At 41.6% G+C, this 27,993-nt stretch overlaps 1 protein-coding gene across 1 annotated transcript in view; it reads right to left on the bottom strand.

The window, feature by feature from the left end:
* Window positions 1-5,168: 5,168 nt before the first annotated feature.
* LOC112230707 (relaxin receptor 2-like) overlaps window positions 5,169-27,993 on the bottom strand; it is a 206,495-nt gene continuing 183,670 nt past the window's right edge. The window contains exons 18-22 of the mRNA XM_042311509.1: window positions 25,759-25,927; window positions 25,145-25,231; window positions 20,870-21,001; window positions 19,276-19,373; window positions 5,169-5,712 (exon numbers count right to left, since the gene is read on the bottom strand). Coding sequence (XP_042167443.1) covers window positions 5,563-5,712; window positions 19,276-19,373; window positions 20,870-21,001; window positions 25,145-25,231; window positions 25,759-25,927 — 636 coding nt within the window. The 3' untranslated portion in view covers window positions 5,169-5,562. The remainder of the gene's footprint in view (window positions 5,713-19,275; window positions 19,374-20,869; window positions 21,002-25,144; window positions 25,232-25,758; window positions 25,928-27,993) is intronic.

Genomic DNA, 27,993 nt, shown 5'->3' with positions numbered 1-27,993 from the left:
GTTTTAAAAATTCTTAAACCTGTCTCCTTCCCTTCATCTACACTGATTGAAGTGGATTTAACAAGTGACATCGATAAGAGATCCCAGCTTACACCTGGTCAGTCTATGTCGTGGAAAGAGCAGGGGTTATTGTGTATACTCAGTGTATATTCCCACAGTACACATGGTTATCATTGTGCACTGAGTGTACAAAACATTATGAACACCTGCTCTTTTGTATGACATAGACTGACCAGGTGAATCCAGGTCAGGTTAATATACATCTGATTGATGTAATAATGCATGTCTTTTAAACCCACAAAAACAAAACATCCATCAGTCAATCAGCTATTCAATCAATCAAATCTCTCCTCCCATCTCCTTCTATTCCTATAAGAAGTATATGACCCTTTCATAGATTACAACTGTACATTTTAAAAGATAGAAATAGACACATGATGCATCACTTGGACAGGTTGTCACTTGCCTGCATGCCAAAAGGACATCCTATTCTACACGCTAACTTTGACCAAATCAAAAACAATCAAATCAAATGTTATTTGTCACCTGATTCATAAAACAGCATTGTGTAGATTAACAGATTCACTACAAAAAAAAATGTTGTTCAGATTGTCTGGGAGTGGTCTGAGTTGTGGGGAAAACTGGAAACTAGCTGTTATTGGCAGAGAGGTTTGGAACTCTCTTATTGGTCTATTAACTCATTTCCCACCTTGTGATGTCACCAGACAGTTCAAAACTCCATCCCACCAAAACAGGTAAAAAAAAAAAAAATTTCAAGCAACTCTTACACTAAAATGGCATTTTCATCAATTTGACAATTTCACAGTATTGTTCCAACTTCATAGTGTGTAAATATATTTATACAACGGGTGGGTCTAATCTTGAATGCTGATTGGTTAAAACCGCATTTCAGACGGTGTCTATTCCACAAGTTACCACTGGCTAAATCCATGGCGTTAAAATGCCTATTTACTCTGTTCCATCTGACAGCGCAAAACACTGCCTCATCAGCCCAGCCAGGCAATTTATATACTTGATCTCCACTATAAAAACCATCTAGACATTATCTCACATTTCTTTTACACTAACTTTAGTTTTCAACAGTGGAGATTTGAATAAACCTTGCTGTCTGTCTCTCTGACATTTACAACGTTGTTTCAATATTCAAATTCGATCTCCAGCTGCCCCATAGTGTCGGGAGTCGGAACTAGACAGACAGGCAGGCACCGTTTCTCAGCCAGTCGAAATCATGAATCAGCTGGCAAGAAAAGTGGTCGTGAAATAAAGGCCTGTTGCTTGTTGTTGTATGGCGTAATGGTGCCCTCTTTTGGACAATTTGAGATCCACCCTCAATCTTTTGAAACAATGATCTGGGTCGTGATTGGCCTAAATCCAGTGGTGGAAAAAGGACAACATTTTCGTACTTGAGTAAAAGTAAAGATACCTTAATAAAAAGGCCATTAAAAAAACAAATACACAACAAAGTTCAAATGGGAATACAATGCCAGATATTTGGTTTATTTATACAACAATGTAATGTGTTCTCACTTTGCTTTATCTTAAAAGCAGAACCAAAATAACTAGATTGCAGTTGAGATTACATTTAAAAAGTACATGGTGCAAGAGATCAACGCTGTTGGAGATTCTGCACAGATTATTACAGTAATAGTGAAGATCTCCACCGACCTGCGACCTTTGTACGCCATCTTGAACATGCATGCTTTGATTATATAAAGACATTTAAAGCTACAGTAACCTCAAAATATGGCCATGGATGTGTACATTAGTTTGTAAAATAACCTTCACTTTAGGATATTTACTGTATTACAAAAGTCATATTGAATTCTGTTTGGTTGAAAACGTAACCAAATATCCACATTTGAAGGAGATTATCTTCTCCTTGGATAGTTTAATCTGTGCCACTTACTAAGCGATGGATTCAATAACATCCGCATAGTGGTTGTTGTATGGAGGTGTCGGAGGTGGAACTGCATTAGAGCTGTCTAATCCACAAGTGGCTCGTTGCCTTACCTTATCATAGACACTGCATGCAATGAAACCACACCCGAATATAAACTGACAAATCCAACACAGCCTCATTACAAGTTCCAAAAACTTGAATTCGACTGATAGGCTATAAATCCGCTCCTCCAAATGAACATTTAAACATGCATTAGCCTAACATATGTTTGTCTCAAAGATTAAGCCATGCAAGTCTAAGTACACAGGGCCGGTACAGTGAAACTGCGAACGGCTCACTGGTTTGACATCAACAGTTTGACACTTGAGAGTTATTTCTAACATTGATACAGCCTACACTTAATACTTCTAAGGAAGGGAGTGGTTTGTGACACACAAAAAGCAGCCACTCACCTACAGTATGTATCAGCTCATACTGTAGATACAGCTCCAACACCGTCAAAACATCTGCTGTGGGGATGTCGGCCAACGATGGTTAACGCTCGATCTGATTGAATCTGGGCATTTGTTTGGTTTTAATTCCAGTTTGGATTCACGCCCTCCATCTCAACCAAAAAAATCTAAGTTAAAGAATAGGACTAAATCAAACACATTTTAAATAAAGTAATATTCATTTAACTTAGATTTTTTTGGTTGAGACATGAATCCAATATATTCATGAAACTTTTAAATTCAATTTGAAAAAAGGGTTCCAAAAGGGTTCTGCTGCTGTTCCCATAGGAGAACCCTTTTTGGTTTCTGGTAGAACCCGTTTTGGTTCCAGGTAGAACTCTTCAGGAAAGGGTTCTACATTGGAACCCAAAAGGGTTCTGCTGCTGTTCCCATAGGAGAACCCTTTTTGGTTTCTGGTAGAACCCGTTTTGGTTCCAGGTAGAACTCTTCAGGAAAGGGTTCTACATTGGAACCCAAAAGGGTTCCACCTGGAACTTTGCAAATACTATATAGGCCTAAATAGTCTCATTGATGATGTATGACTTATAAAGTATTATTCTACAGTGTTTAATTTGCTCTGTTAAACCTACCCTTTGAAATGACTTCCATAGCAACAGTGAATGTATTTTGTTTTTAATTGGAGAGCTCTCAATCATTCTCACCAGGGGAGCAACTTTCGGGACATGCCCCCCCCTCCCCTCCCCCACGTTCTGAAATTGCATTTTTGTCCTGGCCAATTTTATAATTGGAATGTGATACAAAACAAGGCAACGGTTTGCTTTAGGACCATGCGGACGCCTCCAAGTGGTCGGGTAGGCTGTTTGGAGTGTTTATCTGGATAAAAAAAATATATTTAAAAAATAAAAATAATAATTATGCCTCCCCCACTTCTAAAACCAAAGTTGCGCCCCTGATTCTCACAATAGCACATTGGTAATAGTTTGTAACAAATATCAAAGCTAAGCTGGGCTTGTTTAAAACCCTGGATGGGAGACTGAAGGGATAGCTGTAGATAGACCAACTCTCCAGTAGGAGGTGCTGCCCGACCCATTGCTTTTCTGTCTGCTAGTGAATATAACGTTAAAGATCTGACATTTTTCCAAAGGTAGAAATGTAACATATTTTACAAGGTTTGTCTATGTTGAAAATGTGTTACAATGATGACATAATTATGTGATTGAAATTCCACCTCAAAACAACAGTTGATGACTTTTTGCAAATTCAATGTTTTTTTATACGTAGATTCCACATCGCAATACGTTGACAAATTATGTTGAAAAAAAACAACAACATAGATTCAACCAGTTTGTGCCCAGTGGGCATGTACAGTACACAGACATGTGACCACGGGTAAGAGTCTTCTCTTCATGTTAGATTAACAGACTCCACAAAGAAGAACGTCCACGTCCCAACATGGCCAAAAGAAGTGTACTACACAGGGAACAAAGGGCCATTTGTGACACACACACACAACCAAAGGGAGCTAGATTATTAAACAATCACACAGTTCAGTTGTTTATGTACAAGCAAACAAACAAACAAAGAGGTTTGTTGATAAGGAGTCCATATGTAAACAGGTCCTACATCCTCCCAGTCCCAGCATTTATCGGCGCTACATAGCATGGTTGGGGTCAATTAGAATTGAAGGCCTTCGAAAAGGGCCATCTATTTGAAATTGCTTCTCAAGAAACTATAAGTGAAAGCTGTTTATTTCTAAAGTTTTTCCATTTACTGAAGTTCAAATTCAAATCACTTCCTGAATTGACTACCTTCAATCGAATTGGCTCCAACCCTGCGACATAGTAAGTACTGTAGTGGATGAGGTGGGTGAGGTGAATTTCTCCCATACTGTACAGTGAAGAGCTTGGAGCTTTGAGCACAAATCAATATTGTCCCTAAAGAGCAATCAATTTGCAGCAGTAATAGTCTGAAACAGCCCTCTCCAGGACAGCCCTGGTCTTAATGGTATTAAATGAATGGTTCATTAAGCAGTAGTCCTCTAGTCCTCTGGCTGGAGCTGCAGGGAGGTGTGGAGAGAGGAGCAATAGATCAGTCAAATATCCCCTCTCCTTCTCCAGGTGGAGAGATGCCTTCATATCTCAGTCAGTGGGATTCAGGGAGTGGTAAAATATCTCCTCTCCTTCCCCAGGTGGAGATGCCTTCATATCTCAGTCAGTGGGATTCAGGGGGTGGTAAAATATCTCCTCTCCTTCCCCAGGTGGAGATGCCTTCATATCTCAGTCAGTGGGATTCAGGGGGTGGTAAAATATCTCCTCTCCTTCCCCAGGTGGAGATGCCTTCATATCTCAGTCAGTGGGATTCAGGGGTGGTAAAATATCTCCTCTCCTTCCCAGGTGGAGAGATGCCTTCATATCTCAGTCAGTGGGATTCAGGGGTGGTAAAATGAATTACTGTCCTTCCCCAGGTGGAGAGATGCCTTCATATCTCAGTCAGTGGGATTCAGGGGGTGGTAAAATATCTCCTCTCCTTCCCCAGGTGGAGAGATGCCTTCATATCTCAGTCAGTGGGATTCAGGGGGTGGTAAAATATCTCCTCTCCTTCCCCAGGTGGAGATGCCTTCATATCTCAGTCAGTGGGATTCAGGGGGTGGTAAAATGAATTACTGTCCTTCCCCAGGTGGAGAGATGCCTTCATATCTCAGTCAGTGGGATTCAGGGGTGGTAAAATATCTCCTCTCCTTCCCAGGTGGAGAGATGCCTTCATATCTCAGTCAGTGGGATTCAGGGGTGGTAAAATATCTCCTCTCCTTCCCCAGGTGGAGAGATGCCTTCATATCTCAGTCAGTGGGATTCAGGGGATGGTAAAATATCTCCTCTCCTTCCCCAGGTGGAGAGATGCCTTCATATCTCAGTCAGTGGGATTCAGGGGGTGGTAAAATATCTCCTCTCCTTCCCCAGGTGGAGATGCCTTCATATCTCAGTCAGTGGGATTCAGGGGGTGGTAAAATTTCTCCTCTCCTTCCCCAGGTGGAGATGCCTTCATATCTCAGTCAGTGGGATTCAGGGGGTGGTAAAATGAATACTGTCCTTCCTCTTTACTCCAACTCTCCCCCTTTCTACCCACAGTCAGGATCCAATGAAATTCTGAGCAGATATGAAGGGGGTGATAGTATGTCTCTCCCTCCTTCCCTCACCCATAGCGAGGGTCCATGTCAGTAGGTAGACTGGGGGGTGATAGGATGTATTCTGTTAGGCCTCCATGTATGATAGAGGAGGTCAGGCTCTTCCTGTTCTTCTTCATGGTCGACCGTCTCTGCCAGCGACACAGCAGCAACTCCACCTGTTAATTGTTAAACCGATGACAGAAGAAAGAAATCAATCATTTCATATAAATTCTCAGGTCGTATTCGTAAAAGAGAACGTGTTCTCAATGACTTAACTGGTTGCAGTTCTTTTCTGTGGTTAAACGTACTGTCTGTATAATTTGCATCTCAGTAGTAATTATCATGTTATGGGTTAGGGCTGATAACCCAGTCAGTGGGTACAATTGTACATTACTGTTTAACATCTTTACCTTTTTAAAAGATAAAATTCTATACTCCTAGTATGAATAGATGGTTTTTATATTAGCCTCAGAGATTGAAAGAAGTGTTAGGTTTTTAGCTCTTTGTGTATGAGAAGTGTAATTATGTAGTGGACTGCAGCAGATTGTAGCAATGTGTACTCCCTATATCTCAAGGCCTCTTCTGACTGATGAGAAGACCTGCGATATGCTCGGAGAAGCACTGAGAAATACTGGGTGATGGAAAAGTACTGAAACACATCTTAGTGGAATGGAGGGGGTGAGAGCTCAGGGTATAAGGCGACAGGTAGCCTAGTGGTGTCACGCCCTGACCTCAGGTATCTATGTTTTATGTATTATTTTGGTCAGGTCAGGGTGTGACGAGGGTGGGTATGTGTGTTTTTGTCCTGGCTAGGGTTTTTGTAATTCTCTGTTTTTTTTTGTATGTCTAGGTATATGTAGGTCTCTGGTGGCCTGAATTGGTTCCCAATCAGAGGCAGCTGTTTATCGTTGTCTCTGATTGGGGATCCTATTTAGGTTGCCATTTTCCATTTTGGTTTTGTGGGTTATTGTCTATATGTAGTTGTGCCTGTCAGCACTCGTGTCTTATAGCTTCACGGTCGTTTTTGTTAGTTTGTTGAGTGTTTTCTTCGTTTGAATAAAATAAAAATGTATTCTTATCACGCTGCGCCTTGGTCTCCTTGTTATGACGAACGTGACAAGTGGATAGAGCGTTGGGCCAGCAACTGAAAGGTTGAGGTAAAAATCTGTCGTTCTGCCCCTGAACAACCCACTGTTTCCCGGTAGGCCGTCATTGTAAATAAGAATAAGTTCTTAACTGACTTGACTACTTAAATAAAGGTTAAATAAAAATATAATAAAATAAATGGACACTGTCCTGAATGTATGTTCTCCGATGAAGCGTTCAGTCGGGTGTAATAAATCTAGTTTGAGCTTTTTTGGTGTCCGCCTTGAGTTTGTACCAGAAATCTAGAACCTAACAGCACCAATAGCAAAATTATTAAATGCTCAAATACATTTGCAGATTGTCTGATAATTTTCTTGTTTTGTACCTAGATTTCATATCTTAAGAACTTTAAATACAATTGTCATCAATTAATTTTAATTTTTTTTACTTTGAAGTGTTTTGTTAACGAAATATCAAAACATTGTTTTTTAACAGAAGAGGAAAAAGTTGCAATATGTTCCCTGCTTCAAGCAATCAGGAAATACTACTGCACATGGACCTGAGTCAGGAGTACACCAGGTAGAATATAGGGAAAGATCTAGGCAATTTCTATGATTCTTTACAACATCGGGGACATGCAGACATGCAGAGAATAAAGTTGAGTTCCTTTTAAGTACTTCTAAGACAAGTTGTCATCTCCAACATTGTGACCTTCCGTTACAGAGCTTTGCTTTGATGGGGATTACGTCCTATACATTCAGTTGGGTTCCTCCACCGTATTCACTATTCCTTATTTCTATTGGGGATTGTGTTTGTGCTTGCCAATGGGAAATCTACAAACTTACAGAGCAGACCAGCCTATGTATTGCAGTGGAGGATGAAGGAAGGGGAGGACCATCCTCCTCAGTGAATTTCATAGTGATAAAACTAGATAAAACTATACTAAATATATTAAAGTCAACAAATAATTGATTAAAACATACTGTTTTGCCATGGTCTATAGTAGCCTCAACAGCACTCTGTAGGGTAGCAACATGGTGTAGCCAGAGGACAGCTAGTTTCCGATTTAAAAATCCACCAGCCACTCAGATTTCTTACCAGCCAAAACATATATTTTTTTAATCTAAAATGACACTAAACAAAAACGGATGAGCATGATTTGTAATGTTTCTAAAACAACACTTATTACTAGTGAGAACTAATGTGGTATATTGTTTAATAAAAACATTTGTGACCTGAGTCTTAACCAAAATACCACAGATGAAACAAGAATTTTCTCCTGCCCCTTTACGGGCGGGAGGTTACCGTGGTAATGCAACTTGAGTCATGTTTCTGCCTGTAGGGTTGAGTCTGACTAGTAGAAGCGTTGTCTTCTCTTCTCTAGCAGTTGAAACTCAAAAATAGAAAAAACAACCTAGCTTGTGAGCAAAACAATGTAAATAGCTAAGAAACTGAAGGACAAAGTCTCAGTAGACTTTTGTTTCAAGTAAATTAGACCAACTTTTATCAATGTTTGCAACGTTTCTAAAAATGAATCTTTCACTCAGCTCTTATGTTCGCACAGCCCCCAGGCAGTGTTGCAGAAATACTTTGAAAACAGTTACTGCGGTATTTATTTTACTATAAATGCGATCATACTTATTCATAAATGCGAGTGAAATGCTCACACTGTGGAGCCCTGACCACCCGCCAACATGGCTGGTGAAATAAACATCTTATGCCAAAATCTACGCTCATTTGGCAGATGGCGGATGTTAATTTTTGGCCCTGGTTCTCACCCCCGTCCATTGACTTACACAGTAATTATGACAACTTCAGAGCTCTTGCTCTTCATTCAAAGACTTAGTCGTGGACACTTACTGACAGTTGTGGCTGCTTTGCATGATGTATTGTTGTCTCTACCTTCTTGCCATTTGTGCTGTTGTCTGTGCCCAATAATGTTAGTACCATGTTTTGTGCTGCTACCATGTCGTGCTGCTGCCATGTATTGTTGCTACCATGTTGTGTTGTCATGTGTTGCTGCCTTGCAATGCTGTTGTCTTTAGGTCTCTCTTTATGTAGTGTTGTCTCTCTTGTCGGGATGTGTGTTTTGCCCCCGCAGGAGGCCTTTTGCCTTTTGGTAGGCCGTCATTGTAAATACGAATTTGTTCTTAACTGACTTGCCTAGTAAAATAAAGGTTAAATAAAACAACTGACATGTTGTCCACCCAATCAAAGGATCAGAGAATGAATCTAGAACTGTAAGCATAAGCTACAGCTAGCTAGCACTGCAGTGCATAAAATGTGGTGAGTAGTTGACTCAAAGAGAGAGACAGACAATTCAATTCAGTTCTTACAAAATGAGAGGCGAGAGAGAGAGAAAACAGAACAAAATGGGGATAAACATACCTGAATTTGTCCAATGAAACTCTCATTTGCAACTGCTGGACTAATGATTACACCCTAGATTAGCTAGATGCAGGCAAGAGTGTGCAAGGTAGTATTGAATGTGTCACTGTCTGTCACCTTGATTACTCCACATTATCTCAACCTGTGCACCTACACTACCGTTCAAAAGTTTGGGGTCACTTAGAAATGTCCTTGTTTTTGAAAGAAAAGCACATTTTTTGTCCATTAAAATAACATCAAATTAATCAGAAATACAGTGTAGACATTGTTAATGTTGTAAATAACTATTGTAGCTGGAAATGGCTGATTTTTTATGGAATATCTACATAGGTGTACAGAGGCCCATTATTAGCAACCATCACAGACTGGCCAAGAAAAAGAAAAGATTAAGATGGGCAAAAGAACACAGACTAGGATAGAGATATGGCTTTTTCTTTGCAACTCAACCTAGAAGGCCAGCATCCCAGGGTCGCCTCTTCACTGTCGATGTTGAGACTGGTGTTTTGCGGGTACTATTTAATGAAGCTGCCAGTTGAGGACTTGTGAGGCATCTGTTTCTCAAACTAGACACTCTAATGTACTTGTCCTCTTGCTCAGTTGTGAACCAGGGCCTCCTACTCCTCTCTATATTCTGGTTAGAGACCGTTTGAGAAGGAAGTAGTACACAGCGTTGTACGAGATCTTCAGTTTCTTGGCAATTTCTCGCATGGAATAGCCTTAATTTCTCAGAACAAGAATAGACTGACAAGTTTCAGAAGAAAGTTCTTTGTTTCTGGCCATTTTGAGCCTGTAATCAAACCCACAAATGCTGATGCTCCAGATACTCAACTAGTCTAAAGAAGGACAGCTTTATTGCTTCTTTAATCAGGACAACAGTTTTCAGCTGTGCTAACATAATTGCAAATGGGTTTTCTAATGATCAATTAGCCTTTTAAAATGTTTGTTGACGTTGAGTGTGAGGTTATTTTCCTGACACCACACTCCGAGGGCCCTCACCTCCTCCCTGTAGGCTGTCTCGTCGTTGTTGGTAATCAAGCCTACCACTGTAGTGTCGTCTGCAAACTTGATGATTGAGTTGGAGGCGTGCATGGCCACGCAGTCATGGGTGAACAGGGAGTACATGAGAGGGCTGAGAACGCACCCTTGTGGGGCCCCAGTGTTGAGGATCAGTGGGGTGGGGATGTTGTTTCCTACCCTCACCACCTGGGGGCAGCCCGTCAGAAAGTCCAGGACCCAGTTGCACAGGGCCAGGGTCGAGACGCAGGGTTTCGAGCTTAATGACGAGTTTGGAGGGCACTATGGTGTTAAATGCTGAGCTGTGATCGATGAACATAGGTATTCCTCTTGTCCAGATGGGTTAGGGCAGTGTGCAGTGGGATGGTGATTGCGTCGTCTGTGGACCTATTGGGGCGGTAAGCAAATTGGAGTGGGTCTAGGGTGTCAGGTAGGGTGGAGGTGATATGATCCTTGACGAGTCTCTCAAAGCACTTCATGATGACGGAAGTGAGTGCATCGAGTGATAGTTGTTTAGCTCAGTTACCTTAGCTTTCTTAGGAACAGGAACAATGGTAGACCTCTTGAAGCATGTGGGAACAGCAGACTGGGATAGGGATTGATTGAATATGTCCGTAAACACACCAGCCAGCTGGTCTCCCCATGTTCTGAGGGCACGGCTAGGGATGCTATCTTGAAGCGTGGAATCAGATTGGTCGGACCAGCATTGAACAGACCTGAGCACGGGCTTTTCCTGTTTTAGTTTCTGTCTATAGGCGGGGAGCAACAAAATGGAGTCGTGGTCAGATTTGCCGAAAGGAGGGTGAGGGTAGGCTTGGTATGCGTCGCGGAAGTTAAAGTAGCAATGATCCAGAATGCTGCCAGCCCAGGTCACACATTCGATACGCTGATAAAATTTAGGGAGCCTTGTTTTCAGATGAGCTTTCTTTACAATCCCCAGTTACAATAAATCCAGCCTCAGGATATATGGTTTGCAGTTTACATAGAGTCCAAAGTTCTTTCAGGGCCGTCGAGGTGTCTGCTTGTGGGAGGATATACACGGCTATGATTATAATCGAAGGGAATGCTCTTAGTAGATAATGTGGTCGGCATTTGATTGTATGGAATTCTAGGTCAGGTGAACTTAAGGACTTGAGTTCCTGTATGTTGTTATGATCACACCATGACTTGTTAATCATAAGGCATACACCCCTGCCCTTCTTCTTACCAGAGAGATGTTTGTTTCTGTCGGTGCGATGCGTGAAGAAACCGGGTGGCTGTACCGACTCTGATAACATATCCCGAGTGAGCCATGTTTCTGTGAAACAGAGAATGTTACAATCTCTGATGTCTCTCTGGAAGGCAACCCTTGCTCGAATTTCATCTACCTTGTCAAAAGACTGGACATTGGCGAGTAGTATACTCTGGAGCAGTGAGTAATGTGCCTGTCTACAGAGCTTGACCAGAAGACCGCTCTGTCTGCCCCATCTGCGGCACCGTTGTTTTGGGTCGCCTACAGGGATCCGATCCATTGTCCTGGGTGGTGGTCCAAACAGAGGATCCGCTTCGGGAAAGTCATATTCCTGGTCATAATGTTGGTAAGTTGACAATTCTCTTATTTTCAATAGTTCTTCCCAGCTGTATGTAATAAGACTTACATGCAGTGCTGTGCTTGTTGAGTGTCCTTCCCTATAAGCGTGCTCAAATTCTGTTGTCAATTTGTTTACTGTAAAATAGCATTGTATCTGGTCAAACACATTTTTTTCCAGAAGTTTACTAAGGGTTGGTAACCGGCTGATTGGTCGGCTATTTGAGCCAGTAAAGGGGGCTTTACTATTCTTGAGTAGGGGAATTAATTCAGCCACCCTCCGGGCCTGAGGGCACACACTCTCTAGTAGGCTTAAATTGAAGATGTGGCAAATAGGAGTGGAAATAGTCTGCTATTATCCTCAGCAATCCAGATTGTCAGACCCCAGTGAGACCCCATTTTTTCACCTCTTCCAAACTGACTTTACATAATTCAAAAGTACAATTCCTGTCTTTCATAATTTGGTCCGATATACTTGGATGTGTAGTGTCAGCGTTTGTTGCTGGCATGTCATCCCTAAGTTTGCTTATCTTGTCAATGAAAAACACATTAATAAAGTAGTTTGCGATATCAGAGGGCTTTGTGATGAATGAGCCATCTGATTCAATGAATGAAGGAACCGAGTTAGCTTTTTTTCCCAAAATGTAATTTAAGGTGCCCCAAAGCCTTCTACTATCATTCTTTATATAAGTTATCTTTGTTTCATAAATGTTATACATTATTTTTTATTTAGGTTCGTCACATGATTTCTTAATTTGCAGTAAGTTTGCCAAATCACTTGGGCTGACAGACTTAATTGCCATTCCTTTTGCCTCATCCCTCTCAACCATACAATTTTTAAATTCCTCATCAATCCAAGGGGATATAACCGTTTTTACAGTAATTTTCTTAATGGGCGCAGTCTTATTAGTAACTGGAATAAGTAGTTTCATAAATGTGTCAAGAGCAGCGTCTGGTTGATCCTCATTACACACCACAGACCAGCAAATATTCTTTACATCATCAACATATGAATAAGTACAAAACTTCCTGTATGACCTCTTATACACGATATTAGGCCCACCCTTTGGAACTGTGGTTCTCCTAGATATGGCTATTATATTGTGATCACTACATCCTATGGATTTGGATACTGCTTTAAAGCAAATATCTGCAGCATTAGTAAAGATGTGATCAATACATGTTGATTATTTAATGCCTGTGCTGTTTGTAACTACCCTGGTAGGTTGACTGACAACCTGATCCAGGTTGCAGGCACTGGTTACAGTTTGAAGTTTTTTCCTGAGTGGCCAGCTTGATGAAAGCCAGTCAATATTTAAATCACCCAGAAAATATACCTCTCTGTTGATATCACATATATTATCAAGCATTTCACACATATTATCCAGATACTGACGGTTAGCACTTGGTGGTCTATAGCAGCTTCCCACCAGAATGGGCTTTAGGTGAGGCAGATGAACCTGTAGCCATATTACTTGAACAGTATTTAACATTAGATCGTTAACAATGTCCACACTGCATTTCTGATCAATTTGATGTTATTTTAATGGACAGAAAAGTAGTTTCTTTCAAAAACAAGGACATTTCTAAGTGACCCCAAACCTCTGAGGGTAGTGTACATTGTAAACTTTCATATGCTAGGTTGTAGCAACCCCATGAGGGGTATAGGGAAAATTTAAGTATCATGTGGTAGCCTGAACCTATGGATGTTACATTGAGCTGGTTGAATGGAATATGAATGAAAGTCATCCAATATGCTGTAATAGAAGGCCAATAAAAGGCCAAAAAAGATCATCCTCCCTCATCGTCCTCCCTCATCCACTGATGTACTGTATTGAATACATGGAATTGAATTGTGATGATAACAGTGAATGAATTTTGTACTTCGTTTTCCATTTTCTTTTTAAATCAGGAATAATACTTGATTTGATTGTGTATGAAATTGTTATGGTAAAAAAAAAATGCATAACAGGAGAGTAATTACCCATAATTCTGCACCTTTCTATAGCTGCATCATCATGATGTAATGACTGCAAAGAAAATCAGTTGATCGACTGGGACTTTTAAAAGACAGGTTAACTTTCTGTTTTGTCCGCTTAGACTGAAGTGTTTGTGCTAGTCTTTTTTCAGTAAGTCTTGTTCTTTTGATTAATGTAATGCACATTTTGACTTATCATTTCGTTTAGATTAATGTATTTATGTTTTGAGAAGGCAACTCCATTTTGAAAATGTATTTTAACATTGCAAGTCAATATATATAAAAAAATATTTAAATAAATAAAAAGAGTTCCATTTTGAAAATGTATTTTAATTTTAAACATAAACATGGTTCGGAGGACTGAGAAGAAAAATTCAGGAAACAGGGAGTTTCGGAATAAGTGAGGGTAGAAAAGGCCACTGAGTTAGTTCTGTGTCATGTGAACATTGCCATGAAAATAGCCAATATTGTAAAAAAAAATGATTAAGAAAAACTGTTAATAATGGCAAAATACAAATAGTTATAAAATACACACAGTACCAGTCAAAAGTTTGGATACACCTACTCATTCATGGCTTTTTATTCCTTTTTTATCCTTTTTACAATGTTATACATTGTAGAATAATAGTGGAGACATCAGAACTATGAAATAACACATATGGAATTATGAAGTAACCAAAAAAGTGTTAAACAAATCAAAATATTTTCTATATTTGAGATTCTTCAAAGTACCCACCCTTTGTCTAGATGACAGCTTTGCACAGTCTTGGCATTCTCTCAACCAGCTTCATGAGGAATGCTTTTCTAACAGTCCTGAAGGAGTTCCCACATATGCCGAGCACTTGTTGGCTGCTTTTCCTTCACTCTGCGGTTCAAGACATCCCAAACCATCTCGATTGGGTTGAGGTTGGGTGATTGTGGAGGCCAGGTCATCTGATGGAAAACTATCACTCTCCTTCTTGGTCAAATTGCCCTTACACAGCCTGGAGGTGTGTTTTGGGTCAATGTCCTGTTGAAAAAATAATGACAGTCCCACTAAGCGCAAACCAGACGGGAGGGTGTATCGCTGCAGAATGCTGTGGTAGACATGCTGGTTAAGTATGCCTTGAATTCTAAATAAATCACTGACAGTGTCACCAGAAAAGCCCCCCCCCCCACACCATCACACCTCCTCCTCCATGCTTCACAGTGGGAACCACACATACGGAGATCATGCATTCACCTACTCTGTGTCTCACAAAGACACAGCAGTTGGAACCAAAAATCTCAAATTTGTACTCATCAGACCAAAGGACAGATTTCCACCTGTCTAATGTCCATTGCTTGTGTTTCTTTTTCTTGGCACAAGCAAGTCTCTTTTTATTATTGGTGTCCTTTAGTAGTGGTTCCTTTGCAGCAATTGTACCATGAAGGCCTGATTCATGCAGTCTCCTCTGAACAGTTGATGTTGAGATGTGTTCTGTTACTTGAACTCTGTGAAGCATTTATTTGGGCTGCAATCTGAGGTGCAGTTAACTCTAATGAACTTATCCTCTGCAGCAGAGGTAACTGGGTCTTCCTTTCCTGTGGAGGTCCTCATGAGAGCCAGCGACTGCACTTGAAGAAACTTTCAAAGAACATGAAATTTTCGGGATTGACTGACCGTCATGTCTTAAAATAATGGACTGTCATTTCTCTTTGCTTATTTGAGCTGTTCCTGCCATAATATTGACTTGGTCTTTTACCAAATAGGGCTGTATACCACCCCTACCTTGTCACAACACAACTGATTGTCTCAAATGCATTTAGAAGGAAAAATTCCACAAGTGAACATTTAACAAGGCACACCTGTTAATTGAAATGCATTCCAGGTGACAAACTCATGAGGCTGGTTGAGAGAATGCCAAGAGTGTGCAAAGCTGTCATCAAAGCAAAGGGTGGCTACTTTGAAGAATCTAAAATATTTAGATTTGTTTAACACTTTTTAGGTTACTTCATGGTTCCATATATGTTATTTCATAGTTTTGATGCCTTCACTATTATACAATATATAAAGTAAAACGAATAAAGAAAAACCACAGGAATGAGTAGACCAAACTTTTGATTGGTACGGTATACAAATATACAGTATATACAGTGTACGGTGCAGTCGGGAAAATATTCAGACCCCCCTTGACTTTTTCCACATTTTGTTGTTACAGCCTTACTCTAAAATGTATTAAATAAAAAATGTTCCTCATCAATCTACACAAAATCACCCTATAATGACAAAGCAAAAACAGGTTTCTAGAAATGTTTGCAAATTTATAAAAAATAAATAAAGACAAATACCTGATTTACATAAGTATTCAGACCCTTAGCTATGAGATTTGAAATTGAGCTTAGGTGCATCCTGTTTCCATTGGTCATCCATGTTTCTACAACTTGATCAGAGTCCACCTGTGGTAAATTCAATTGATTGAACATGATTTGGAAAGGCACACACCTGTCCATATAAAGTCCCACAGTTGACAGTGCATGTCAGAGCAAAAACCAAGCCATGAGGTCGAAGGAATTGTCTGTAGAGCTCCGAGACAGGATTGTGTCGAGGCACAGATCTGGGGAAGGATATCAAAACATTTATGCAGCATTGAAGGTCCCCAAGAACACAGTGGCCTAAATCTTTCTTAAATGGAAGAAGTTTGGAAGCACCTAGACTCTTCCTAGAGCTCCAGAGTTCCTTTGTGGAGATGGGAGAACATTCCAGAAGTACAACAATCTCTGCAGCAATCCACCACTCTACCAATCAGGCCTTTATGGTAGAGTGGCCAGACGGAAGCCACTCCTCAGTAAAAGGCACAACCCCACTTAGAGTGTCCCAAAAGGCATCTAAAGACTCTCAGAACATGAGAAGCAAGATTCTCTGGTCTGATGAAACCAAGATTGAACTCTTTGGCTTGAATGCCAAGCGTCACGTCTGGATGAAACCTGGCACCATCCCTACGGTGACACATGGTGGTGGCATCGTGCTGTGAGGATGTTTTTCAGCGGCAGTGACTGGGAGACTAATCAGGATCAAGGGAAAGATGAACAGAGCAAAGTATAGTGAGATCCTTGATGACAACATGCTCCAGAGCACTCAGGACCTCAGACTGGGGCAAAGGTTTTCCTTCCAGTAGGACAACGACCATAAGCACACAGCCAAGACAATGCAGGCGTGGCTTCGGGACAAGTCTCTGAATGTCCTTGGGGGGCCCATCCAGAGCCCGGACCTGAACCAGATTGAACATCTCTGGAGCGACTCTCCCCATTCAACCTGACAGAGCTTGAGGATCTGCAGAGAAGAAAGAGAGAACCTCCCCAAATACAGCTGTGCCAAGCTTGTAGCGTCATACCAGACAAGACTCTAGGCTGTAATCGCTGCCAAAGGTGCTTCAACAAAGTACTGAGTAAAAGGTCTGAATACTTATGTAAATGTGATATTTCCGTGTTTTCAATTTCTAAGAACCTGTTTTTGCTTAGTCATTATGGGGTATTGCGTGTAGAGCAGTGGTTCCCAAACTTTTTATAGTCCCGTTCCCCTTCCACCATTCCGCCTCCAGCTGCGTACCCCCTCTAGCACCAGGGTCAGTGCACTCTCAAATGTTGTTTTTTTGCCATCATTGTAAGCCTGCCACACACACACACACACACACACAATACGATGCATTTCTTAAACATAAGAATGAGTGTGAGTTTGTCATAGCCCGGCTCGTGGGAAGTGAGAAAGAGCTCTTATAGGACCAGGACACAAATAATAATAGAATAATAATCATTAATTTTGCTCTTTATTTAGCCATCTTACATATGAAACCTTATTTGTTCATCAAAAAGTGTGAATAACTCACCACAGGTTAATGAGAAGGGTCTGCTTGACAGGATGCACATAACTCTGACATGTTGGGTTGTATTGGAGAGAGTCTCAGTCTTCAATCATTTCCCACACACAGTCTGTACCTGTATTTAGTTTTCATGCTAGTGAGGGCCGAGAATCCACTCTCACATAGGTACGTGGTTGCAAAGGGCATCAGTGTCTTAATAGCGCAATTTGCCAAGGCAGGATACTCTGAGCACAGCTCTATCCAGAAATCTGGCAGTGGCTTCTGATTATTCAATTCAATTTTCACAGAACCGCTTCTTGCAATTTCAATGAGGCTCTCTTGTTCAGATATACAGTAGGTAAGTGGACTGGAGGCAGGGCATGAAAGGGATAACGAATCCAGTTTGTGTTGTCCGTTTCGGGAAAGTGCCTGCGTAATTGCGCACCCAGCTCACTCAGGTGCTTCGCTATATCACGTTTGACATTGTCTGTAAGCTTGAGTTCATTTGCACAACAAAAAATCATACAATGATGGAAAGACCTGTGTGTTGTCCCAGAAAAGAGCTCAAACTTCTTAATCATAGCGTCAATTTTGTCCTGCACATTGAATATAGTTGCGGAGTCCCTGTAATCCTAGATTCAGATCATTCAGGCGAGAAAAAACAACACCCAGATAGGCCAGTCGTGTGAGAAACTCATCATCATGCAAAGCAGTAAGACAAGTGAAAATGATGGTCAGTAAAGAAAGCTTGTCTCTCAATTTTTAAAAAACGTATCAATACTTGGGACTTCTGTATGTTGTAAAAACGTTACATGGTTGCTGGCCATATCATTGCATTATGCAGAAAATACAAAGTTAACCATTTTCACTGTACTGTCCAAAACATCTTTCAAGCTGTCAGGCATTCGCTTGGCAGCAAGAGCCTCTCGGTGGATGCTGCAGTGGACCCAAGAGCCTCTCGGTGGATGCTGCAGTGGACCCAAGAGCCTCTCGGTGGATGCTGCAGTCTACCCAAGAGCCTCTCGGTGGATGCTGCAGTGGACCCAAGAGCCTCTCGGTGGATGCTGCAGTGGACCCAAGAGCCTCTCGGTGGATGCTGCAGTCTACTCTCGGTGGATGCTGCAGTGGACCCAAGAGCCTCTCGGTGGATGCTGCAGTGCCTCTCGGTGGATGCTGCAGTGTACCCAAGAGCCTCTCGGTGGATGCTGCAGTGTACCCAAGAGCCTCTCGGTGGATGCTGCAGTGTACCCAAGAGCCTCTCGGTGGATGCTGCAGTGTACCCAAGTGACGTCTGGAACAACTGCTTGTACATGCGTTACCATGCTCCACTATGTCTCCCTGTCATGGCTTTTGCTCCATCAGTACAGATACCAACACATCTCGACCACCAAGTCCATTTGATGACACAAAGCTGTCCACTACTTTAAAAACATCCCCTCATGTTGTCCTGGTTTCCAGTGGTTTGCAGAAGAGGATGTCTTCCTTAATTGACCCTCCCATAAACGTAACGGACAAATACCAGGAAATGTGCCAGGCCCGTCACGTCTGTTGATTCATCCAGCTGTAACGCATTTAATTCACTGGCTTGTATGCGAAGCAGTAATTGTTTCAAAACGTCTCCTGCCATGTCACTGTATGTATAAATATATATAAATATATATATTTAAAAATATATATATATTTACCATTGGTAGAAGGTAAATTGAAAGAAAACACTGGAGGCTACGTCCCAAATGGCCTCCTATTCCTTTTTAGTGCACTACTTTGACCAAAGCCCCATGGGACCTGATCAAAAGTAGTGCACTATACAGGAAATAGGGTGCCTAAAGCCCCATGGATCCTGATCAAAAGTAGTGCACTATACAGCCATTTGGGATGCATCCACTACCTGTTCTCTGAAGAAGCTGGTAGTCAGGGTGTAGAGGATAGGGTTCAGGGCACTGTTGATGGGTAATATAAAGATCACCACCCAGGATGAGATGGTACCTGGAGGGGGAGAGAGAGAGGGAGTTAGAGGTGTGTGCGTGTGTGTGTGTGTGTCCTTGTGTATTAACTGCAGTGTTGGGGAGTAGTGAACTTCATGTAGGTCAACTAGTAATTTAACTTTGTTTTGCATTAGCTTGGTGGTAGTTGAACTCAATTCAAATCTAGGTAGTGTTTCCACTAGTTAATAGCTTTTTCTTTTTTTTTACCATGTAGCGGTGTAGCTAACTACTGGAACTACACACTACTGTTTTACCATGTAGCGGTGTAGCTAACTACTGGAACTACACACTACTGTTTTACCATGTAGCGGTGTAGCTAACTACTGGAACTACACACTACTGTTTTACCATGTAGCGGTGTAGCTAACTACTGGAACTACACACTACTGTTTTACCATGTAGCGGTGTAGCTAACTACTGGAACTACACACTACTGTTTTACCATGTAGCGGTGTAGCTAACTACTGGAACTACACACTACTGTTTTACCATGTAGCGGTGTAGCTAACTACTGGAACTAGTTTTACCATGTAGCGGTGTAGCTAACTGGAACTACACACTACTGTTTTACCATGTAGCGGTGTAGCTAACTACTGGAACTACACACTACTGTTTTACCATGTAGCGGTGTAGCTAACTACTGGAACTACACACTACTGTTTTACCATGTAACTGCTGCACACTATTGTGTATCCCAATGGTTTGTGCTACAAACTATTTCGGGAGTCGAAGGTAAGGAATTATTTTACTGAAGATGCGGGTCTTCTCAGAAACACGTCTGTAAGTTGTCACTGACTAGTTGGATATTAATTTCCTACTGAGCAAACCATTTATGTACTTACAGCATTCTTTAAATACATATTTTTTTTTTTAAATTGGATTGACATTGGTCAATAAAGCTCATAAATGCAACTGATTATTTCAATTTGTTTTGTGTTCTACTTGTTGTCCTGAAAATAAAATTGTGAGGTAGATTTTTACTGGGGTCATTCAGCCTGATGCTAATAGGCTTTTAACATATGACCCCAAAGCGATCGGTTGTTACAATTTATAGTCTATGACATTTCAGATCTACATACGATCATTTTTCACTAATTAGTTTGAATGTAAGTGAACTACTTTTTCAAAGGAACTTTAGTTAAGTAAACTATATTTTTCATTGTGGTAGTTTTAGTGTAGCATAACTTATGTGTAAATTAATTGATAGCTTGGTAAACTATATTTTCAGAGTAGCTTCCCCAACAATGATTACCTGGTATCCCAACCTGCAACCGGGACAGTATTTACCTGGTATCTCGACCTTCAACAGGGACAGTATTTACCTGGTATCTCGACCTTCAACAGGGACAGTATTTACCTGGTATCTCGACCTTCAACAGGGACAGTATTTACCTGGTATCTCGACCTTCAACAGGGACAGTATTTACCTGGTATCTCGACCTTCAACAGGGACAGTATTTACCTGGTATCTCGACCTGCAGCAGGGACAGTATTTACCTGGTATCTCGACCTGCAGCAGGGACAGTATCTTGACCAGGAAGATGGGGATCCAGCAGAGGGCGTCAGAGAAGACGATGAAGAAGAACCTGTTAGCTACAGCCACATCTCTGTGTAGCCTGCTCCTCAGGTCTGTAACAGAACAACATGTTAGCTACAGCAACGTCTCTGTGTAGCCTGCTCTTCAGGTCTGTAACAGAACAGCCCGTTAGCCACAGCTAGGTCTCTGTGTAGCCTGATCCTCAGGTCTGTAACAGAACAGCCTGTTAGCTACAGCAACGTCTCTGTGTAGCCTGCTCTTCAGGTCTGTAACAGAACAGCCCGTTAGCCACAGCTAGGTCTCTGTGTAGCCTGATCCTCAGGTCTGTACAGAACAGCCTGTTAGCTACAGCAACGTTAGCCACAGCTAGGTCTCTGTGTAGCCTGATCCTCAGGTCTGTAACAGAACAGCCTGTTAGCTACAGCAACGCAACTCTGTGTAGCCTGCTCTTCAGGTCTGTAACAGAACAGCCCGTTAGCCACAGCTAGGTCTCTGTGTAGCCTGATCCTCAGGTCTGTAACAGAACAGCCTGTTAGCTACAGCAATGTTTCTGTGTAGCCTGCTCTTCAGGTCTGTAACAGAACAGCCTGTTAGCTACAGCAACGTCTCTGTGTAGCCTGCTCCTCAGGTCTGTAACGGAACAGTCTGTTAGCTACAGCAATGTCTCTGTGTAGCCTGCTCTTCAGGTCTGTAACAGAACAGCCTGTCAGCTACAGTCAGGTCTCTTTGTAGCCTGCTCCTCAGGTCTGTAGCAGAACAGCCTGTTTGCTACTGTCAGGTCTATGTGTAGCCTGCTCCTCAGGTCTATAACAGAACAGCCTGTTAGCTATAGCAACGTCTCTGTGTAGCCTGGTCCTCAGGTCTGTAGCAGAACAGCCTGTTAGCTACAGTCAGGTCTCTGTGTAGCCTGCTCCTCAGGTCTATAACAGAACAGCCTGTTAGCTACAGTCAGGTCTCTGTGTAGCCTGCTCCTCAGGTCTATAACAGAACAGCCTGTTAGCTATAGCAACGTCTCTGTGTAGCCTGGTCCTCAGGTCTGTAGCAGAACAGCCTGTTAGCTACAGTCAGGTCTCTGTGTAGCCTGCTCCTCAGGTCTATAACAGAACAGCCTGTTAGCTACAGTCAGGTCTCTGTGTAGCCTGCTCCTCAGGTCTATAACAGAACAGCCTGTTAGCTACAGTCAGGTCTCTGTGTAGCCTGCTCCTCAGGTCTATAACAGAACAGCCTGTTAGCTACAGTCAGGTCTCTGTGTAGCCTGCTCCTCAGGTCTATAACAGAACAGCCTGTTAGCTACAGTCAGGTCTCTGTGTAGCCTGCTCTTCAACAAAGCTTCAACTACAAATAATATTAAAGTAAGAGATTGTTTACTTTTTACAAGAGGGTTCAGAGTTCACTTGTGGTCTTCCTTTACAGGGCCTGAAAGTATTCACACCCCTTGACCTATTCCACATTTGTTGTGTTCAGCTTGAATTTAAAATAGATACAATTAAGATTATGTGTCACTTGCCTACACACAATGCCCCATAATGTCAAAGTGGAATTATGTTTTAGAAATGTTTACAAATTCCTTAGAAATTAAGAGCTGAAATGTATTGAGTCAATAAGTATTCAACCTCTTTGTTATGGCAAGCCTAAGTTCAGGAGTAAAAACTTGCTTAACAAGTCACATAATAAGTTGCATGTCCTCACTCTGTGTGCAATAGTGTTTAACAGGATTTTTTAATTACTTCACCAGTGAATTTAAAACACCTAGTTAACCACAAAAGCAGACATTGAATATCCCTTTGAGCATTGTGAAGTTATTAATTACACTTTGGAAGCTGAATCAATACAACCAGTCACTACAAAGATACAGGCGTCCTTCCTAACTGAGTTGCCGGAGAGGAAGGAAACCTCTAAGTGATTTTTATCATGAGGCCAATGACTTTAAATCAGTTACAGAGTTTAGTGGCTGTGACAGGAGAAAACTGAGGATGGATCAACAACATTGTAGTTATTCCACAGTATAAATCTAAATGACAGAATGCAAAGGAAGAAGCTTGTACAGAATTTTTAAAAATCCTAAACATGCACCCTGTTTGTAATAAGGCACAAAAGTCAGACTGCTAAAAAAATTGGCTAGGAAATGTACTTTATGTCCAGAATACAAAGCATTATGTTTGGGGCAAATCCAACACAACACATAACTGAGTACCACTCTTCATACAGTATTTTCAAGCATGGTGGTGGCTGCATCATGTTATGGGTATGCTTGGCAAGGACTTTGGAGTTTTTTAGGATTAAAATCAATGGAATAGAGCTAAGCACAGGCAAAATCCTACAGGAAAACCTGGTTCAGTCTTCTTTCCAACAGACACTGGGGGACAAATTCACCTTTCAGCAGGACAATAACCTAAAACACAAGGTTCGTTCCTACACACATTGAGTCACGTGGCCGTGGCTTGCTAGATAAAGCAAGCACACAGGCATTGAGGCATTCAGTTACTGTTTTATTGAACGTCAGAATGGGCAAAACGAGTGACCTAAGTGACTTTGAGCGTGGTATGATCTTCGGTGCCAGTTCCAGTATCTCAGAAACGGCCATCCTCCTGGGATTTTCACGCACGACAGTGTCAAGGGTTTATCGAGAATGGTGCTACAAACAAAAAAACATCCAGTCAGCGGCAGTCCTGGGAACGAAAACAGCTAGTTGATGAGAGATGGAAGGAGAATGGCAAGAATCGGTAAGAACAGGCAGGCCACAAACAGGCAGATAACGGAGCAGTACAAAAGTGGAGCAGAATCTTGGTACGCTCCACTCGTTGGTCCTTGTCGCGGATGGGCAGACGACCACGCCGCAGACGACCACACCGGGCTCCACTCCTATCAGCGAAAACAAGAAGTGGCTCCAGTAGAAAAACATCACCTGGTCCGACGAATCCTGGTTTCTGTTGTGTCATACTGATGACAGAGTCAGGATTTGGCATAAACAGCATGAGTCAGAGGTTGGTGGCACCTTAATTGGGGAGATTCGGCATTTAGTAATGACTGGAACGGAATCAGTGGAATGGAATCAAATAGATTACCTGACATGATGACTCCTTGCTGTCCCCAGTCCACCTGACCGTGCTGCTGCTCCAGTTTCAACTGTTCTGCCTTATTATTATACGACCATGCTGGTCATTTATGAACATTTGAACATCTTGGCCATGTTCTGTTATAATCTCCACCCGGCACAGCCAGAAGAGGACTGGCCACCCCACATAGCCTGGTTCCTCTCTAGGTTTCTTCCTAGGTTTTGGCCTTTCTAGGGAGTTTTTCCTAGCCACCGTGCTTCTACACCTGCATTGCTTGCTGTTTGGGGTTTTAGGCTGAGTTTCTGTACAGCACTTTGAGATATCAGCTGATGTATGAATGGCTATATAAATAAATTTGATTTGATTTGATTTAGATCAAACACACGGTTTCTGGGTGTTTGTTGCCATTCCATATGTTCCGTTCTGGCCATTACTATGAGTCGTTCCCCACTGAGTGTACACATTGAGTCCTCTAAATGTTGAAAATCCGTAGGCAAGGGAGAGAAACAAAATTATGCAGTTTGAGGTCATGTGGCGGAGTGTGATGCGGGCGCTGGAGAAGGGGGTGTGAGCTGGTGGGTCAAAGGCAGGGTGACGTCATTGATGTTTGCTTGTGTTTGTACGTGTTTGTTTTGTATTTTAAAAATTTAAAAGCGTACAAAAAAATAATGTTCCTGAGTGGCCTAGTTACAGTTTTGACTTCAATCGGCTTAAAAATCTATGGCAAGACCTGGAAATGGCAGTCTAGCAATGGTCAACAACCAACTTGATTGAGCGTGAATATTTTTTTGCAAATATTGTACAATCCAGGTGTGCAACGCTCTTAGAGACACAGAAAGACTCACAGCTGTAATCACTGTCAAAGGTGATTCTAACATTCTCAGGAGTGTGAATACTTATGTACATGAGATATTTCTGTATTTCAATTTTAATAAATGTGCAAAAATGTCTAAAAACACATATTCACTTTGTGTTTATGGGATATTGTGATGTCATTATGGGATATTGGGATGTCATTATGGGGTATTGGGATGTCATTATGGTGTATTGTGATGTCATTATGGGATCATGTGTGTAGATGGGTGAGAAAAACATATATTTAGTCCATTTTGAATTCAGGCTGTAACACAACATGTAGAACAAGTCCAGAGTTATGAATACTTTCTGAAAGCACTGTACCTGTAGCATTGATTCCAGTCTTATAGATGGAGTAGAACATGGAGGAGTAGGAGAACACGATCACCAGGAAGGCTACCAGATTCAGACCTATGGACACACACACACAGTGCAGAATAAACACACGCACACACACAGGGGGAGACACAGTACAGAATTAACACATACCCACACACACACACACACACACACTCTTTATAGGAGAACACTGTTAACAGGAATGCTGACAGGTTCAGACCCATAGAGAGAGATTTTAGATATTTTTATACAAACCCTTTAATTGCACAATTTAGAGAGAGCAAGAGAGAAGGGGAGAGAGAGAGAGAGAGAGAGAGAGAGAGAGAGAGAGAGAGAGAGAGAGAGAGCAAGGGAGAGAGAGAGAGAGAGAGGGAGAGGGGGAGAGAGAGAGAGAGAGAGAGAAGGAGAGAAGGGAGAAGGAGAGAGAGAGAGAGAGAGAGAGCAAGGGAGAGAGAGAGAGAGAGAGAGGAGAGGGAGAGAGAGAGAGACAGAGAGAGAGACATGTGCATGAGAGAAATCCATGCAGGCTGGCTGGCACACACACACACACACACACACACACACACACACACACACACACACACACACACACACCGTACCAAGGAATATTCCGATAGAGTATCCTTTAGCAGTGGGTTTCTCCTGTCTGTCAGAGTGTAGGGGGAAGCAGACCCCATTACGACCATAGTAGTTCCCAAACAGATCGTCGTTCAGCAAGGGAACCACAGCGATGATGAACCCCAGCACCCAGATAGACACTAGCACCACCTGGTGGGTAGAGATGGTACAACATACTGTCTATCGGCCCCTTAGCACAGTATTTACATCTTACCCTAGAGGTCCAGACTACTGCTGGTTTTCTGTTCTACCTGATAAAGTGTCCCAGGTCTAAATCAGTGCCTGATTAAAGGGAAAGAATGAAAATAAGCATTTGAGGTCCAGAGTTTGAATTGAAGGGATAAAATGTGACCGACTGGCTCAAAACAGGGGTGGCAGGTAGTCTAGTGCTTAGAGCGCTGGGCCAGGAACTGAAAGGTTGCTGGATCAAATCCCCGAACTGACAAGGTAAAAATCTGTTGTTCTTAACAAAGCAGTTAACCCACTGTTCCCATCTTTGTAAATAAGAAATTCTTCTTAACCTACTTGCCTAGTTAAATAGAAAATGTTTTTTTTTTTTTACATTGGATAAAAGTAGAGACTCAGAGCTAGAAAATGCCATATCACACATTACAGTTGAGGGACAATGGGAACGAAATTCTGCTTTGAAAATTGGATAACTTTGTAACCCCACTTTTGAGAAAATGGCCCTTGAGTGTGATACTGGAGAGCTCTTCTTTGTCTACACCCATTCAGCATAATTTACACCCTCTTAAGCTTAAGCCCCCACCCAAGCTCTGTCCATTTTATTTATGCTAGGAACCTCTAGATGGCTTGTGTATACTGTAACCTCACTTTTGAGAAAATGGCCTTTGAATGTTTTAGTACCTACTGGAGAGCTCTTCTTTGTCTACACCCATTCAGCATCGTTCACACCCTCTTAAGCCTTATCCCCACCCATCTCTTTAAGAATTCACATGTGAGGCCATGTGCTAAACAGAGTGAGTACAGTAGTGTGCTGTACAACCAAAGATTTCATGACTAAAGGTTTATACTATGTCTATCGACATGTCTGTAGACAGTTGTCGTAGTGACATCATGAACATTCTATTGATGTCTGACATCAAACTTGTCATTGTCGTTATGAAAAAGCATAAACACAAAAACAACAGGCTGCATGACATCAGCAGCCTGGTGGTCCAAAATATCATAACTGGTGTATTTTAACACCAATAAGTCCATTTATTTCAAAATGAATTTAGTATATGTCAATCTAGTAAAACAGGCAACTAAAAGCAACTTTCTAAACAATGGTTTGGTTAGTTTCTAGCTTGTTAGCTAGCTAGTTAGCGATCGTTAAGTTAGCTGGCTAGCCAATTCAAATAATGACTGTATCATATAGCTGACAGTATCTTAACTTTAGCAAAGTTGATTCATTATTACAGGAAAATAAACTCACAACAAGTTCATTATTTACCAGTTAATGGCAAACTAATTACAGAAAATAGGATGTGAGTGTGACAAAATAAAAGCAGGACATTCCAATGGAGAATATTAAAACTTGGACACTGCCTCATATCCTATTTTGACTTTGGAGCAGGTCATATTGTTCTTCACATTACCGTCTCTGGTAAACACACACACTACATCAAATAAAATGTAAGTTAATTTGTCGCAGGATACAGATGGTGTAAACGGTACAGTGAAATGGTTACTTGCATTATGGAGTCTTTTGTTTAGATATGTAGCTAGCTAGCTAAACAATTAACCATAATCCCAAGTCATGTTCCTACCCTGCAGGTAGCTAAAGCTAACCAACTAGCTTTAGCTACCTGCTAGCTAGCTAACATTAGGCCATAAACTAGCAATGCAAATGGCTCTGAGATACAAATAATATTCCTACACAGATAATACACGTAACGTTAGTAAGCGAGCCAGCTCGCTAGCTAACAGTATGCATTAACTTGCAATGAAAATGACTTTCCGTCAAAATTAGAAACGTATAATATCTGAAAATGTAGCTAGCTAGACTCTCTTACCCTTATACATGTATGAACGCTTCTCCCTCTCTGTCACTATGGTTTCCCTTAGTTTGAAGATGTAATCCAGAGACAGGTATTTTATACAACAGCCTTCTGTGTGTTCTCTCTTCGACTCCCTCTGAATATTTGCAATCAAACAGCAGAATTACTCTCCTTAGCTATCATACTCTGCTTCCACCGGACATTCCACTGATT

This window comes from Oncorhynchus tshawytscha, linkage group LG33 (genome assembly GCF_018296145.1).
Source record: "Oncorhynchus tshawytscha isolate Ot180627B linkage group LG33, Otsh_v2.0, whole genome shotgun sequence".
Lineage (NCBI taxonomy): Eukaryota > Metazoa > Chordata > Actinopteri > Salmoniformes > Salmonidae > Oncorhynchus > Oncorhynchus tshawytscha.
This window is presented reverse-complemented; position numbering and strand designations above follow the sequence as displayed.